This window comes from Silurus meridionalis, chromosome 24 (assembly GCF_014805685.1).
Source record: "Silurus meridionalis isolate SWU-2019-XX chromosome 24, ASM1480568v1, whole genome shotgun sequence".
Taxonomy (NCBI): Eukaryota; Metazoa; Chordata; class Actinopteri; order Siluriformes; family Siluridae; genus Silurus; species Silurus meridionalis.
The window spans coordinates 5774974-5793591 of NC_060907.1; the positions used below are offsets into that span (position 1 = coordinate 5774974).

Below are 18618 nucleotides of genomic sequence, written 5' to 3' on the forward strand. Positions count from 1 at the left end.
GTCAGCATGAAAAATTCATTTAAAAGGTGTTCAAAGGTGTTGGAGCGCTATAGCATCAGATCTTCCACACCAAACCATGGAAAGGAGATGAACATGGAGCGTTGTGCATCATCATGTACCTTATCATGTACTATCATGTACCTCCTAGTTCAAGTGAAGGAAAACTTTATTGCCATTACATCCAAAGACGTCCTATACAATGTCTCTCTCCAACTTTTAGCAGAAAGTGTAAGAGAAGATCTACACGACTGGTGTCCTAATGCAGATGTTGAGAACAGATTTCCGGTCCGGAATGCTTGTTTGGACCACCTCTCAGTTTATAGATGGTATAATAGTACATGGTCCAGTGGGTGGAGCTTTACAATCATTGATGTGCATCTTTCAAATGTCAAAGCCAGATGTTTAGAGACGTGATCTTGAAGAAAGAAAATGATTAGTTACCTACTGCACCTGTAAGAACTCCACCTTACTCTTGTAGATTCAGTTTTTATATGTTTTCTATCATATGATTCTGGGTCATGTGATCAAAACACAGCCGTTATCCAGTTAAAGCACCTGTAGCTGTGGTCCAGAAAAGAGGTGAGTCCTACTTTTAGTGCTACTTTTTATACACGTCAGAGACAAAATGCATACAGATGAAAAGCTAAAGTTCATCAGCCTTTTTTTCCTGAGTGGGTCATTGAGTCTGTGGTGGCTGATTTCTGCACGAGAGGAACATCTCACCTCACATCTCTCCATTTATCTTCCAAAATCACCCCTTTTTCGCGTCTTAAATTGAAAAGAAAAAGAAAAAAAAAAGTGTCGCAGAAACTTACGTTCTGCCACCTGGTGGTGGAGTTTCGTAACTGCACCAATCGTCTATAATGGTATAAAAAACTCATATTCTGGAAAATAAAGACAGGAATGTTTTAGCTCACTATAGAAATCCTCAGAGGCAATGTCTCATTTTCTCCCCCCTTTCTTTCTTGTTTTCTCGTGATTACGACTTAATTTGTCATGATCTCAGCATAACGAGTTTTGTGATCTCGATATAAAAAAGTTTTCGCATGACGCGCCTTGTGAATGTTTCTGTTTACTAATTTCCTGCAGCAAATATAGACTATATCTCTGCATTGAGAGAGAGAGAGAGAGAGAGAGAGAGAGAGAGAGAGAGAGAGAGAGAGAGAGAGAGAGGAGGAAAGGCAGGCTTATTGATAAGATTCACGATTAACCGTGTTTAAGTCGTGATAACGAGAAGAAAACTTTGATGTCAAGATCATGAGGAAACAAGAAAGAAAAAATAGCTCACAATTCTCCAAATATTTTATTTATTTATTATACATCCCTCCAAAATAAAGAACAGCAGGCTTTTTTTTTTCCTTACGAGCTTCAAATGTTTTATTTATTGTCACGAGTGGCATTTTAATGGTTCCCACAGCATATGACGCAGCATGCAGAGATGAAGAGGCCCAAACAAACAAACAAACAAAATAATAATTTCAACAAAAAATAAAATTAAATCCTAAAACTGAAATATTAGAAACCCCTCTACCACAACTCCTCCCCCAACACCCCCCCAAAAACCCCCACCACCATCACGAGGTAACAAACTGACCAACAAAGTTATAGAAAGCACTGAATCGAAAGCAAAAAAAAAAAAAGCACTAACTTTAACACGTCGATAACAAAAGTCTGTACAAAACATCAGGAACTGGGGATTAAAAAATTAAATAAAATCCTAAAAACGAGCCCGTTTCCACTGGGTCCCGAGTGAAGCTTTGTGTAATGAGTTTGTTTCATGTTATTGGATTCATCTCGTCGTTATAAGAAGTATGGGTACGAGATGTAATCGAGTTTTTATTGTTGTTTTTTTTTTTCACTCCATATTTAAAACATTTACCAAAAAAAGTTTGGCAACATCCATGTATTTATATGCAAGTGTCATTCATAGATCAATTCGTACATTATGTAAACAAGAGGATTGGTTTTTTTTTGTTTTTTTTTGCCCCCAAAAGTCGGACCCACATGCACAGAGAAAAGAAAGACACCCGCCCGTTTCATGCAAAGCACATCACCAGGCCGTTAAAGGCTTTTATATATTGTTGGGGAAAACGCAAGTCGTGCAGAGTGTAGTTTAGAAAAGAAAAAAAAAAAAATTACAGTAGTCGTGACAGAGTGCGAAGGAGAGCGAGAGCGCATCCTGGTGGTCATTCAGAAGGTGACTCAAGCTGTCATCACTGTAAAAAAATAAAAATAATAAATAAAAAAATAGCGCTAATGTAAAAGCCGACTGCTAGTGCTCTGCAGAAACCTCGTAACTCAAATCAACTCAACTCGAATAACTCAAAATGGTCACGTCTAAATAGTTTCCAGCATCAGACGCTGTTGTCTATAGGAGTTATTAATGAGGTCGACGAAAGCGGTAAAAAACAAGCACTTTTTGAATTTCATAACTGGAGAAACATACGCCTGCTGCACGTGACGTCGTCCAGGTTCTCAGGCTACCAAGACTTAATGACACTTGTGTGGTGACTGAAGCCACGCCCTCTAATGCCATGGGAACAGATGCAGGTACAGTATTGATCTGTCGAGCTATAGCGAACTCCAAGGTTCTGGTTAGTGACACCGATGTCACGACTTCAGTGTAACCACACGTTTTCTGAGGAACGTGCTATCTGCTCTCTTTCTCATCCCTGAACTCAGACCTGAATAGTTTCTACCGTTTCCTACACAAAAGCTGATCAATGCATGTGTCTAATACACACTTGATTTTCGATTGGTACTTCTCAGGTATAATCGACTGTTCTGTCTGTGATTTGAGAGATCAAAGACCCTGGTAAAGACATCACAACACCCATCCTTCACCTATCCAGTATGCAAGTGTGTAGATCGAAACATAGCCGGGGGTTCTTCTCCTTTTAAAAGCGAACGTCAGCCCTGAGGTTTCACGTGGGGGGACGAAACGCTAACAGTCCATCCGTTCTGATATAGAAACAAAAACCCGGTCGCGACTTCACAGCGGCGGAAACGTTAAAAGCACGTCGTTTCGTGAGACCCAAAATCTCCACGTGAATCTTCCGTCCTGTTCATTACCAAACGCTAAATATACTAATATTGGGGACGCAGATGGCACCGTGTTCATCCTGTGTGTCCGTGTGCCTCGTGATCTGACGGCTGGAAACCTTTTCTGTTTAAAAAAAAAAAAAAGAGAAAAGGATATATATCTGTCTAAATATATTTATATCTCGTAGAAGTAAACTGCAAGTCTGTGCTCAATAGGTCGCATTTATTTTAACCTACGGAGGGAAAAAAAGCTCGGACTGCATCTGAACAGCGTAGCAATATAAACGTCTCGTTCGCCCCTCACACACACACACAAACACACACACACACACACACACACGCACGCACGCACGCACGCTCGCATCTTATTACAAAACATTCCTAATGTTCCACCTTTTCTAAAGCAGGAAACAAACAAAAAAATGAAAAAGTGAAAAGGATCGTTTTGAAAGCAGTTTGTCCGTACAGAACCAATCACCAGAGAAGGATTTCCATACTTATTATCCATATTTATTTTATAGCTCCTTTAACAATAAATCACACACACACACACACACACACACACACACACACACACACACACACACGGTTTTGATTGGCACTTCATGCTCTTATCTGCGCGCTGTGATCAAAAGTACGTCGTGTTGCGTATCGAAACGACTAGACGAACTCCTTGTGCACCTACATCCTCATAAAAAAAGACCAAAATAAATATATATTTTATATATTTTATATATATATATATATATATATATATATATATATATATATATATATATAAATAAAAATAATCCCCCCTTTAATTATGAACAAGAAAAACAATACACACATACACACACACACACACACACACACACACACCCCTTTCTCCACCAAACTGAAAAAACAGTGCCTGAAAGCCGTTTCTCCTGCTGTACACGGCACGTCACGTCACGTCACAGATCATCGTCGTGCTCGAGAACACTTGATGAATGGCGTCTTGAGACATGGGGGGAGGTGCGGGTGGGAGGTGGTCACAAAGCAAAAATACTTCTGCGTAAATAGTGAGGAACTGAAAGAGGAACAAAGGAGATAAGGGGAGCGCTTATAGCTGGACACTGCAAGCTGATTCTCAGGTATGGAGGAGAACGGGGGGGGGGGGGATTTAGAAAGAGATGGAGTGATTGAAAAGAAAGAGAGAAAGAAAGAGAGGCGTTTGGTAAAAGGGGAGTCTTCTGTCCGTTCACACGTCCACCACCATCTTTTTGTGAATGTCTAAACCGCCGACCACCTGGAAGACACAGGAGGATTGTCAGGGTTAGGAGCAAGATCCTGAAGCTCGTGGTCAGAAAAGGCTGATATATATATATATATATATATATATATATATATATATATATATATATATAAGGCTGATGTGATGAACGTGATCATAAATACGTTTAAACAAAGCTTTGAAAATTTGCTTATCGCTCAATACGTGTATATATTAAATACAGACCCTGATCTGGATGAAGAAGTGTAAGGGAAGGAGGACTTTATCAGCTGATCTTCTAGCGTATTTATTATTATAATAATCTTTATTTTACGTGGCGCCTTTAATAGTTACATGTGAAAGTGATTCAAATCCCGAACCGCTTTACTCACCGCGCAGAACTCCTCGAAGGATATCCTGCCGTCTCCGTCCTTGTCGGCGTTGATGATGGTCTTGTCGACGATCTGCTGCAGCTGCGTGTCTTTCAGGTTGTTTCCCACCATCATCTTGAGCACCTGGAAAAGCTCGCCATTGGATATGTAACCGTCCTTGTCCATGTCATAGATCCGGAACGCAACTGCACGTGAAGGAAGCAAAAAAAAAAAAAAAAAAAAAGAATACATTTGTAGGAATCGATACTGTGATCGTTTAGAGACAAGGTTATTAGTAAAGTCAGGTACTGATGTAGGTGATGTGAGGAGGTTATCGCTCGTCTGCCTTCACATGCAAATGAACTTGAGTAACATCCAATTCTCAATCCACAGGGTTTAATTATGATGTTGGCTCTTTGCAGCTATAACAGCATCAATTCTTCTGGGAAGTCTTTCCACAAGGTTTACTAGTGTGTTCATGGGAATTTTTGACCGTTCCTCCAGAAGCTCATTTGTGAGGTCAGACACTGAGTTTGGACGAGAAGACCTGGATCGCAGTCTCCGCTCTAATTCATCCCAAAGGTGTTCTATCAGGTTGAGGTCAGGACTGCAGGCCAGTCAAGTTCTTCCACACCAAACTTACTCATCCAGGTCTGGCACTGGTGAGCAGTCGTGTTGGAACAGGAACGGGTCGTCCCCAAACTGTTCCCACAAAGAGCATAAAAATTGTGTCTTATGCTGAAGTATTAAGAGTTCTTTTACTGGAACTAAGGAGCATAAAACCCAACTCCTGAAAAACAACCCCACATCATAATCCCCTTAACCAAACTTTACACTTGGCACAATGCAGTCAGAGAAGAACCGGTCCAGACAGTGAAGCGTCCCTCCCGAGGACACGTCTCCACTGCTCTAGAGTCCAGTGGGGGCGTGTTTTACACCACTGCATCCGATGCTTTGCATTGCACTTGGTGATGTACGGCTTGGATGCAGTTGCTCGACCATGGAAACCCGTTCCATGAAGCTAATCTGAAGGCCACATAAATTGATTGAAAGTTGGTGACCCCTGTGCACTACGTGTCTCAGCATCCGCTGGCCCGATCTGTGATTTTACGTGGTCGAACACTTCGTGGCTGAGTTGCTGTCGTTCCTAATCGATTCCACTTTTTTTTTTAACACCACTAACAGTCGACTGTGGAATATTTAGTAGTTTCACGACTGGACTGATTGCACAGCAGGCATCCTGTAACGGTACCACGCTGGAATTCACTGAGCTCCTGAGAGCAACTCTTTCTTTCACTAATGTTTGTAAAAGCGGTCTGCATGCCCAGGTGATGATTTTATACACCTGTAACCATGGAAGTGATTGGAACACCTGAATCCAATGATTTGGATGGGATATAATGTATGTAAGGCATATCATCATGGAGCTTTGAGCACATTGTCATGCTGGAACAGGTTTGGGTCTCATAGAAAATGTTCCAACCCTGTTCCAACATCACAGTGCTGCTGTGTACAAAGTGATTTCCAGAATGATGTGGTGTGTTGAGTTGAAGGAGAAATATCTCTAGTCCTCTAGTGTATTTTAAATGTACAACATCTCTAAAATCTGTAAAATAGAAACACATGAGACAGAATTTTGGACTATAAGCATTAGAAGTGTTTCACTCACAGCGCAGTTTCTGCTCCTTGTCACCTTTGACGCTGAACTGAGACACGCCCTCGATGAACTCTGAAGAGAAACACAGAGAGGAAGGAAGAAAGTTTCTGGTAATTGACTTCTTTAAAAAAAAAAAAAATCACTGAATAATTGAATTATTTCCACGTTCTTACACTTTACGGACAAAAGTATTGGAACACCTGACTCATGGTTCTTCTCCAAACTGTTAACACAACGTTGGAGGCACACAATTGTATAAGACGTCTTTGGATGCGATAGTGTTAAATTTTTCATTCAATTAAACTAGAAGACCCAAACCTTCTCCAGCATCACAAAGCCATGAAGCCATGCACAAAGCCATGAAGATGTGCTTTACATGGGTTGGACTGGAAGATCTCCAAATCCTATTAAACAATGAATGTAAACCGTGACTGCACCCCAGGTCTCCTCACCTCACCTACATCTGTACCTGACTTTACTAACACCCATGTGGCTGAATGAATCTCACAAATCTCCACAAAATTTAGTGGAACATCGTTCCAGAAGAGTGGAGTTTAGAAAAAGAAGCACATATCAATCTTATGCTCAGGTGTCCACAAACTTTTGTCCATATAGACTTGCATTATAAGGTATGTGTATAGGTTGAATATAAGGTTATATTTTGTGAAATTTGTACAAAAAGTAATAAAATCCCAGTCATGTAAGTGCTGCCACCATGTGTCTTGAATAGTGTATTACATCCTATGCAAAAACAGACAGCTACATGAAGTTACTACAACTAATGTAGTCTGCCGCCCCTAAAAACATCAGTTTATCGCATAAAGATGATCTCGTGTTAAGACCTAAAAATTGACCAAAAATCTCACCTTTGAAGTCGACCTCGCCGTTGCCGTCCGTGTCGAATATGTCGATGACTCGTTGAACCAGAGGGTTCTGCTGGAGCTCGGGCAAGGACATGAACTCTTCCACACTCAGAGATCCCGAGTTATCCAGGTCGAGTTTCTTAAACCTCTTGCCTAGTCTCTTAATCTCATCAGCGTCGACTGAAATAGAGAGAGAGAGAGACGCAAAGAGTTCGGCGAGGGCGCGACAAAACAAAACATCGGATTGCACGAATATTACAGATGAATCCTGATTTATACTCAAACACCTTTATAATGCTGCATGGGAAATATCAGGAGTCTGTAACCTTTCGAGTGCAATGTTGCTCCATTATATACGTATGATTAAACGCATCCACACGGTAACACCTACTGGTATACATACACCTACACCTAGGCCACTGTTATTACAGCCGGATACGTTCCGGTTTCATCAGTGCAGTTTCGCAGATTGTACAGTATCACTCACACTCAGGTCGCTTATTCATCACACACACACACTTCACAAAAATCAGCTCCTGAACTGAAAACGAAGAGGCAGAAAAAGTGAGAATAAAAAAAAACTACAGTAGCTGATTCACCAAAACGTACGCACAAGAACCTAAAGAACGATACAATCACGCACACTAACTTGAAGCCTCTCTTAAGCTTATTGTGATCTTACCTGCTTCCTGCCTGGTAGCAGCAGCCATATCTTTGTAGGAACTGAGCACATTACTAGCCTAAAGCTGAAACCGAGTCCCCGCCCCCACAACAGGCTTGTTAAGCTCCCACACATGCGAGATGGACGGACACACGCACACCTTTAGTAGTCAGTCCACTCGTTACGGGACTGTACTATTGGGGACATTTCTCGACAACATAACCAACGAGAGCAGAGATGAACCTTCGTCTGCTGTGTTTTGTTTAATAGTAAACTTGTAAATAAAACCAGGCCTCAAGAGATCAATAGTCGAGGTTTTTTGTGTGTTTGACCTGAACATAAAAAGAAGGTGTGAGTCATTACCTAAGGCTTGGTGGGTTTGACCAGCAAAAACAATTCACTAAATTCGTTTAAAAAAAATTTATATAAATAAATGAATTTAAAATAACACAGGCATCGCAATTGCTCCGCCCCCAATGTCTCCGCCCTCCCACCACAATTCCCCACACCATACAAATCTTTCACAACCTTCCGTAAAAAAGGTTTTAGGTTGAACGCACTAAATAATCATTGCAAATCTGCATGAATTGAAGTATTTACCGTAATTTCCGGACTATAAAGCGCACCCATATACAAGCCACACCCACTAAATTTGACAAATATTTTTATTTTGAACATAAATAAGCCGCACCTGTCTATAACCTGTCTACACTAATAAACTTTACACAGGCTTTAACGAAAGACACATTACACACAGAGTAACGGGTGAAATATGTTGCGCTTCCTTTAGGAGCATAGCGGTATTTTGGGAATAGCCTGGCACCGCATTTTTCCGGTATTACTGCGTGTGTTCAAGACAAGGATTATGTGCTCATTATTTTCTGATGCTGATTTCTAAGTTTCTTTGACTAACCCGTAACGCTGTTGCCAAGAAAAATAAAAAAGCACGAGTTTTGGAAACCTGTCTGTGCTTATATGATTTCTGTTGTAACTGGAGTTAGTGAGCTCTCCCTTCACCCAGACTCAACACGCTGCAACGGCTTGTATCTAAACAGTAGCCGACCAAGAAAGTCATTGTTCACTGTCTTCCTCCTTCCTTTCACAACTATTTCTCTCGGGAGTTCGTCATTGTTTAAGCCGCGGGGTTTAAAGCGTAGGAAAAAAGTAGCGGCTTATAGTCCGAAAAATACGGTAAACATATCCTGTATATTAAACTAAATAAATGAAATGGGCGAGGGTGGTTGCGCTGCAGGGGGCGCTCAATGGCACCTAGTTTGCCTATGCCCAGTAACGGTGCTGTGGTGTTGTTTGAAAGCAATGACGTTGTTTCAACGGTTATAACAGGGTTGTGTATCTCTATTACCTTTAATACACGTCGGCTATCGGTTTCTAATTCCTGCTTATAACCCGGGAAAGAATGCGATCATGGACCCAGTGTTTTTTTTTAACTCCAGGAGTCAAACATACAGAAGGAAATTTCATTAGATGCATAATTAATCAAATGTCCAATGTACATCTTTAATCGCCCTGTTTAATAATAAAGAGGCACCGATAGCAACAGTCATTCTCAAACACCACCAGCTTTCTGTGTGCGTGTTTGTGTGTGTGTGTGTGTGTGTGTGTGTGTGTGTGTGTGTGTGTGTGTGTGTGTTTATGACAACAAAGAAGAAAAAAAAAAAAAAAAATATATATATATATATATATATATATATATATATATATATATATATATATATATATATATATATATATATATACACACACACTGCAAGAGTATCCCGACAGGTCTTGTGTACGTTTGTGTCTAAGTGAAAAAAGCGATATGCACAATAAAAGATCTTCATACGAGTGTGTGGGTGAGCAGGTTTGTTTGAGTGTGTGCATGTGTGTGTGTATGAGGTCCGTCGTCTTAGGTGTTAATGTAGCGCTACAAAATACAGGTCTGTGTTTCAACAATACATAAATATCCAGACAGTTCCTTAAGATCTGAGAGAACATTCCTGCTTTGTCCTGTTCCAGTGCTCTATGAGCAGCTCACAGCACAGTGATGTAACCACCCAACTTCATTAACTATTTATAAACTGGGGACTGACCCCAATACCACCAACGCCTACAGATATCAGGGAAACTTCACCCACTATACGACACCATGCTGAATCTAAACAGGACACACACACACACACACACACACACACACACACACACACACACACACACACACACACACACACACACACCTTTGCCATGCTGATTTCAGTCTCAGGGACATTTATTTAGTGTTACAAATTCCAGTAAGGCTAGTAGACACATATCCACCCAAGATACAGACAAAAGTATTGGTACACCTGATTTTTCCAGCATAGGTGGTTCTTACAGTTAGAGGCTCAAAATGGGTCACTTAAACTAGGAGACCCAAACCTGTTCCAGCATGACAATGCCCCAGATCCATGAAGATCTGTTTTACATCAACATTAATTTTATATATTACATTTTCAAAAACTTTCCCCTTATAAATATCTCTGGGTCTTGAGGAAACGCCTCATTGTTGCCCCTAGCAACAAGGAAACTTATGTCAAATAAAGACCGAATTGACTGTGTGTGTGTGTGTGTGTGTGTGTGTATCCTCATGCATGACTTTATTGTGTGCGCGCGCACGCGCGTATCCTCATGCATGACTTTATTTTGTGTGTTTGTGTGTGTGTGTGTGTGTGCGCGTGCGCGTGCGTATCCTCATGCATGACTTTAGTGTGTGTGTGTGTGTTGCTTGCCGAACCCTACACATCTAACAGAGACATATGTCATGCAGCTTTCATAACAGCTCTTTACTCGCTCATCCTCTCCTCTCCTCTCCTCTTTCTTCCCCCCCCTCTCTCTTACACAGAGTTCTGTGCAGTGGAAACGCTGGCGACTCCCGGACAGACAGCTGACGCTCCGTCACGGGAACGATGTAACAGCTCTGAGGCCGAAGCTGCTAATTGCGGGAGGATTATGGGATGCCGTTAAAGTTGCTAAGCGCCCGGTTGAACAACAGTTGGCTCAATTTTACGCCGGCCGGCTTGTAATCACTCTGTTAACGTGATGTGCTGTTAATTACTCTGACCTGCTCTGGAGAACACGAGAGACAACAAGAACAGGAGGAGACCAGACAGAGAGATAGAGACCGGACAGACAGAAACACAGTAAGGGAAAGAGAGCGAGAGAGACAGAGGAAAAAAAAAAGAGAGAGAGACAGAAATAATGAGAGAACTAGAGAGACAAAGAGAGAGTGAGAGAGAAACAATCAGAAAGGGAAATAGAGAGACGAAAGAAAGAAGGAGAGAAAGAGACAGAGTAAAGCAACATTTGAAACTTAAAACTTGATAGTGAGAGGGAAACAGAGACAAATAAAGAGAGAGAGACAGACAGACAGAAACAAGTAGGGGGGAAATAGAGAGAGAAAGAAAGAGTGTGTCAGACAGAAATAGTGAGAGGGGGAAATAGAGAGAGAAAGAAAGAAAGAACGCGTGATTGAGAAAGAGCGAGACAGATCAGCGCTGTTTGATCCAGTTGCCATGGAGATGTTTTAAGAACAAAACACGGATCATGGGTAGTGTAGTTCCTCACGTCTGGGAAGGGAATACATATGGATGTGAACAGACACACACACGTGCGCGCACTCACACCCACACCCACACCCACACACACACACAGCCAAGCCTTACCAGACCCTGTGCTAACCTGTGTACTGCATTCTCCAACAAACATTCAAGCATGCTCGCACACACACACACACAGACACACACACACTTTATTACTGCTTCAGAGACCAACAAAACAGCAAACCAATAAAACACACATTTGAATGTCTCTCTCTCTCTCTCTTTCTTTCGCTCACTCTCTTACAAACACACACATATGTACACACACTAAAAATAAGCAAGGCTGCCCCTCATGTCTGACCTTTAGCAGTCAGGAGGCATTTACAGCAGCACGCCTCCGTCACTCAGCTCATCATACTGGTCTAGGATCAGCTCTCTCTCTCTCTCTCTCTCACACACACACACACACACACACACACACACACACACACACACACACACACACACACACACAAACATAAAACTACATCTGCAATATCGCTATGTGAGCTCCGTTAGACCCGAGATCGTTGACCTGTTCCTGCACAGATGTAAACCGAGTCACTCGGTTAGATTTAAGACCCCTGCGCAGTCTGATCGTAAACTCCACTTTCGCTAAAAACCCGTCGTAAAATTGACACCTATCCGAGAGCTCGTGCCCGGGCCTGTTTCTATGGCAACAGCTGTAATCGTTAGCTAACTCATTACCTCTGTGCCTTCGCTCTTTCCAATTATAAACGGAAAAAAAAAAAAAAATGCAGGACGAGAGGAAATGTAGCCTGCGTGGCTTTATTGAATTCTCGAAGCTGATCGGGTCAGTACGGTTTGGATACTCAGCCGATCTAACACACGATCGTTTCCATAGTAACGGATGATTCACAGGGACTTGCCCTGTCATCTGGGGGAATGTGGGAAATATTCCAAATTGCAAAGGTACCGTAAATTTATACAAATTGATAGGAATTAACTAGACATTTGTGGAAATTAAAAAAAATGTTGTGCAATAACATCTCGTGCAGTTTGTTTGTGATTGAGGCCTCAGTAGACCTGCAGTAAATGTGCCGTGTGCATGTGATTGATGAATGTGCAGGTAGAAATTCAACTAAAGTTGCATTAAATCTGGTTGTTTTAAACCAAAATTACCCTGCAGGACCTTCTTTTGGTCAACTACATTTAAGTTCCCTGTTATAGGCTCACTTGCAATTTTGTAAATTCCCAATTTTTATTCCCATGGAGAACCTTGATAATGCCTGGAAATTTGCAACCTTACTTAAGATCACGTTAAAAAAAAGGGGGTTGGTTTTTTTTATACTCACAGTGCGAGCACATCTCCAAGGGGTAACTTGCTTCATTTCCCTGAAAAGAGAACAAATACATTTTTTAAAAAGTGCATTCTGAGATGATTTCTGAACACCAGCTTGCACACTTCTCCAAGAAAAGCCTTTCTGGTGAGTGCCCTCATTCAAGACCACTAAAAGCAAAATGGGACACCTCCCTAGAGGACATTGGGACGAGGCAGGAAACTCTTCAGGCGTGGCTACCTCGGTTCATCTTACTGAATAAACAGAATTTATTTCTCCCTTTATTTTTATTTGATAATTTTCCCAATACTGGAGGTTAGAGGTAGGACAGGAAGTGATGTCATAGGGTTCTGTGACTCTGAGCACCTGCTGTTCTGTTGTTACCTCGAGTAAGAGTGTGCTAACAGGGTCGACCCGATGACTGCAGTGATATTCTTAAAATCGCATTACGATATCGGTGTCGGATGGTCAAATTACAGACAACAGAATTATGGGAGGCAGAGGGTTCAATAAAATGTGATTGCACATCGCAAATCCGACGTGCGTGCGCGTTTGTCATGGGTATGCACGTTTTATTATGCGTGAGAAAAAGCACAGCGTTTCACCAGAGTGAGAAAATTAGGCTGCAGAAATGAGGAGACAGATGGTAAAGAAAAGAGAGAGAAAGAGAAAAAAAGAGGGAAGGAGAGAGCAGGGAGAAGAAGAAAAAGGTAAGAGGGGAAAAAGGAGAGGTAGAAAGAGAGCGTGACAGAGAGAGAAGGTGCAGAGGTATAGAGTGATGAGAGACAGTGTTGTGAGAGATAGAACAAAAAGGAAAGAAAGGCAGAGAGAAAAAGAGAGAGACAGAGATGGAGGTGTTTGTGGATTTTGAGAAGACTGATTATTCCGTCGCTCTGCACGCTGGAGTCGTTTATAATAAAGACAGCACAGCCTCCACTCCCACTCTCTCTCTCTCTCTCTCTCTCTTCATTCCTCTCTTTAAATCCCTCTCTCCATCTCACCTCTTTCCAAACATTAGGACAATTACAGAGTTAGATACTGACTTAAGACTTCCATCCTTTTCTATCTATTATAACATCTTGGGCCACTGGAAAGTAAACACTATACTAGTATACTATACTATACTGACTCAGTGCTCTCCTCTGAGCGTGTAGAGCTGCAGCAGTCAGAACAGACACAGGCGCAAACTGTCATTAAGTTCCACATCGCAATAATTCTAGAAACATTTGAGAATTTCCGGGCGATATTTTATAAAGTAGTTCATACTGAAAAGCTCTGACGGTTAAACTATCACTCAGCCACTTCTCAAAACATTACATAACAAGCAGCCAGCTCACAAAAAAATATACTTTGCAGCAGCCACCAGGCCGCAGGCAGAGGAAAAGAAACCAGAAAACAGACAAAAGAGGACAGGAAGTAAACAGAAAAGTGCAATTTAAAAAAAACAAAATAAAAAAACACTAATTGGACATTTCTGTAATGACAAATATATAAAAATACATAAATAAAATAACATAAAAAATAGCTGCATCCAGATTTTTTTTTTTATTATTTTGAAAAATTATTTATAAACCATGATTTATTTTAAATAAATGTTTAACTATAATTTGTAAATATTGAATATACAAAAAAAATTATTCTTTATAAACGATCTAAATGGAATCGGAAAACTTGATGCAGAATTTTTGTAGAGATTTAAAATCTTTTTTTTCACCCGTCATTGATTATTGTCCTTAACGTGTTTTTCTGTCTTTACATAACGAATAGAAAACGTAAACACTCCTTATCAGAAATTAAAAAGGCGCTCGCTTTCACCTCTGTGAGTCGCAAACTGTAACAAGGTCGAGTCTGACTTCAATCAGAAAAATGTCTGTTTATAGAGAAAAGAAAAACACGAACGTTTTTAATACAAGAGGAGAAGGAGTATGGGACTTTAGTGAGTGTGTGCAGGTGAGTGTGAGTGTGTGCGGGTGGAGGTGAGTGTTGAGAGGAGTGAGTGTGTGTGTGTGGGGAAGCGTGTTCAGGTGAGGAGAAGCAGGTATGGGTGGAAATTGGCATCCATGAGCAGGAGTGTGTAAAGGTAGAAGGTGGAGACGAGCGCGTGAGGGTGAAGATGAGTGCACGCAGATGGAGATGAGCGTGTGAAAGTGGAGAGGAGTGTGTGAAGGTGGAGACGAGCGTGTGAGGGTGGAGATGAGCGCGTGAGGGTGGAGACGAGCACGTGAGGGTGGAGATGAGCCTGGACAGCAGTGTAAACAAACATGTTTGCTTGTTTAATGGTTCTACAATGACAGAAAATAAACATTGATGCTAACATTAGTGCAGCCAAAGCAACCAGTGCTATTTTGACACCAAATTAACTGGAAGGAGAGTTTAGGATTACCTCATTGGGGGGGGTAAAAGGTCTCGAGCGAGGGAACAGACGGGGCAAAAGAAGGAAGACACAACTTTACGTTCCACAAAGAGAAACCAACACGTCTGACACGTCTACTTCCAAACACCAGCGGACTTTAAAGTCTAACGTTTCCTCTGTCCTCTCTGGTTTCTATTCTTTCATCCAATACGGAGATACACACACACACACACACACACACACACACACACACACACACACACACACAAACACACACACACCCTGACGAGACATGAAGCAAGTGACAGATTTCAAATGTCACTTTAAAGGCTTTAAAGATGCTGCTCTGCTCTCGCTGTGTGAAAAGGTCAGAACAACCCCCACCCCCTCTACCTGCACCCTCACCCCCTCACCACTCAGCACAACATTACCATCAAGTGGTTACCGTAGCAACAGCAACGCTATGCACAGCTACAGCCCACGGGCTATACCCAGAAGAAATTTTTTTTTTTTATTCGATACGATAGAAATTCAATGCACGCTCCCACCTACATCTCACGATCAACACTACACGTGCTTGTTGTCAGGGGGCGTGGCCATGCATCTCATTAATAGGTCACATGAACATAATTCACTTTACATCTCAATAACTTACAGACATAGCGGTGTATGATTCTACATTGTCTACAATAATATCGTAATTGATGTTTTAACGAGGTGCGTTTTGACGTTATTAAGTTTATCACAACACCGTACGTTCTTTCAGTCCATTCACAGAATATGAAGAATATAAACAATGTTAGCTCAGCTGACTTCCACAGCAGACTTTCAGGAAGCAGCACGGAAACAAACTACGTAAAATACGGTCTAATCATCGCTAGCGATAAAAGAAATAATAATTTAGAGATATCATTTGTTTTGGTCAATATCGGACACCCCTACACAGAAGTGCTATTTCTTTCATGTCTGTATTTAATGACTTTGTATTTTAAATCTCATAATGAAAGAATTGAGCATCTGTGAAAGAATAATATTTCAGATGACTTTAAAAATCTATAATAAATTGAGTCGTTAATGTCAGCTCGTGTGGATATAAGTGAGCGAGTTGGGCAAAACTCTGTGCTAAAATCAGCCGATCGTACGATACAAATGAGCAGCGATCGAGATTAAACATCACGTCGCTTATGGATACGATTCGTGTTCTACCGGTCTGGTTTCCTGAAGATCTGTACAGGTGCTCTGATTAACCTGGATCTGTGACCTCCATAGAGAATACGCCTCTATTTGTAGAATAATGGGATGTTAAATAGGCTACAGAGCCTGAATGAGATAAAGAATCCCAGCTGGCCTATTTCTCCACACACACACACACACACACACACACACACACACACACACACACACACACACAGGGATAAGAGTCTTCCAGAACGTTTTGATCTGTAAAGTTTGGAAGGAGATGGTGGGCTGTGCACCGAGGACCAGCAGAATGAAAAGCACCATAAATAGACGGAGCCTCGTTTACGGCGAGAGAAGAGGAAGCGTGCGGAGCAGCAGCAGCGATGGCCTACATTAACGTTAACACACACGGACCCTCAGCCCTGACCGCACTCAGCGTCTACTGACTCGCCCATGAGTACCGGATCTGCTTCTGAATCCGCTCAACGCCGTTACTGATCAAACCTTAAAAAAAAACAACAACTGCTGATTCCACAATAAAGATCTCTGATACGTCGACAGTGACGCAATTTACGTTCTGTCAACCCCTCTACATCCGTCTCCATGGAAACATTCAGCGTCTTCATTAAAACATTTCAATAGCTGTATTCATAGAGCAAGAGAAAGATTTCCAAATAGATAGATAGATAGATAGATAGATAGATAGATAGATAGATAGACAGACATAGAGGATGATACTGTATGATAGATAGATAGATAGATAGATAGATAGATAGATAGATAGATAGATAGATAATTATTCTGTATGATAGATAGACAGACAGACAGACAGACAGACAGACAGAGAGACAGAGGATGATACTGTATGATACGATAGATAGATAGATAGATAGATAGATAGATAGATAGATAGATAGATAGATAGATTTCCAGATAGAGACAGAGGATAATACTGTATGATAAGATAAATAGATAGATAGATAGATAGATAGATAGATATATAGATATATAGATACTGTATGATAGATAGATGTATAGATGTATAGATAGATAGATAGATAGATAGATAGATAGATAGATGATGATACTGTATGATAGATAGATAGCTAGATAGATAGATAAACAGACAGGTATTAGTTTTGGGGAAGGTGAATATCTGAATGTTGGAGAATCTTGCTACAATTAATACTAAATAAATTTTGGGGTCTTGTTTTTTTTTGTCCTGTTCAAGCTACACTAGAAATATTTCACGTTTTTCACGTAGTTTCATGTTTCAGGGTGGAGTTTGCCTTTACAACAAGCAAACAAATAAACAAAACAAACATGCAAACGTAAACACGAAGGGGGGGGGGTTAAAATCACTTATTTTCTTAGTTTGACATAAAGACAAGATTTTATATCTGGACGTTTTGAGGCTGAATATGTTTACACGTCATATCTACGCTAACCTGTACACGCCACGTTAACCCGAACGCTCCCGTGCTCTTTATTAAACCCGACAGGGGCAATCAATGATGAGTTTTTTACCATAAATATCGTGATGTTTGCTGTCAGGAGTTGAATATGTCCGCCGTGAACATGCTAAGCGTCATTAACGTGGGCCACATCACGACACGGCTAATAAGGGGAGGGGGGACACACACGCGAAACACGTCTCCTACGTGCAAACCTGAACATGATTTTATTATAAAACACTTTTGATTCAGTAACAGATATAAGAGAAGAGTGTTAAACAGTAATAACAGCGCTAGCAGGTCATGCTAGCCTGCTCGGGTTATGCTAGCTGTTAGCAACGGACGAATTCATTTTCGCAGCGCGCGCTCACTTACCATTTTGTCGCGAGGTTTGTCTTCGGGTTTTCTTTTTCTTGTTATAATAATTTATTATTATTATTATTATTTTACCCAATGTTTTGCCCCTACAGGATCGAGAACAGAACGCTTAGCCCCCCTCCGGAGTGGTGGTGTTGTGGACAGACTCGGACTGCAGTGAAGATTCGGGCAGCAGCAACAACCGCAGCGCAGAAACAGGAGGCGCGGCTTCAGGGGGAGGAGGAGGGGGGTGGGGGTACTCTACATCCGGGGATTCTCACACTCTTACTCACATACTACCCTACTACTGAGTGCGCATGTCTGAATACAGGGTGCAGCCCCGGTTACCATGGATACCGAACTAGTAGAGTACTAACGTAGGGCTTAGTGTGGAAGTATCTATCTATCTATCTATCTATCTATCTATCTATCTATCTATCTATCTATCTATCTATCTATCTATCTATCTATCTTCTAGTAATATCTATCTATCTATCTATCTATCTATCTATCTATCTATCTATCTATC

At 41.2% G+C, this 18618-nt stretch overlaps 1 protein-coding gene across 2 annotated transcripts; it reads right to left on the reverse strand.

The window, feature by feature from the left end:
* Positions 1–1347: 1347 nt before the first annotated feature.
* On the reverse strand, positions 1348–18311 carry ppp3r1b (protein phosphatase 3 (formerly 2B), regulatory s1ubunit B, alpha isoform, b). 2 transcript variants are annotated; one of them, XM_046837452.1, is made up of 6 exons: positions 18108–18311; positions 12762–12801; positions 7171–7347; positions 6317–6376; positions 4669–4853; positions 1348–4312 (listed from the first exon to the last, which is right to left on the reverse strand). In XM_046837452.1, the coding sequence occupies exons 1-6, from the start codon at positions 18108–18110 to the stop codon at positions 4265–4267; spliced, it is 513 nt and encodes a 170-aa protein (XP_046693408.1). In that variant the 5' UTR covers positions 18111–18311; the 3' UTR covers positions 1348–4264. The 2 variants fall into 2 exon arrangements, with proteins under 2 accessions (XP_046693408.1, XP_046693409.1); XM_046837453.1 differs by lacking the exons at positions 12762–12801; positions 18108–18311 and adding an exon at positions 7850–7949.
* Positions 18312–18618: the final 307 nt, after the last annotated feature.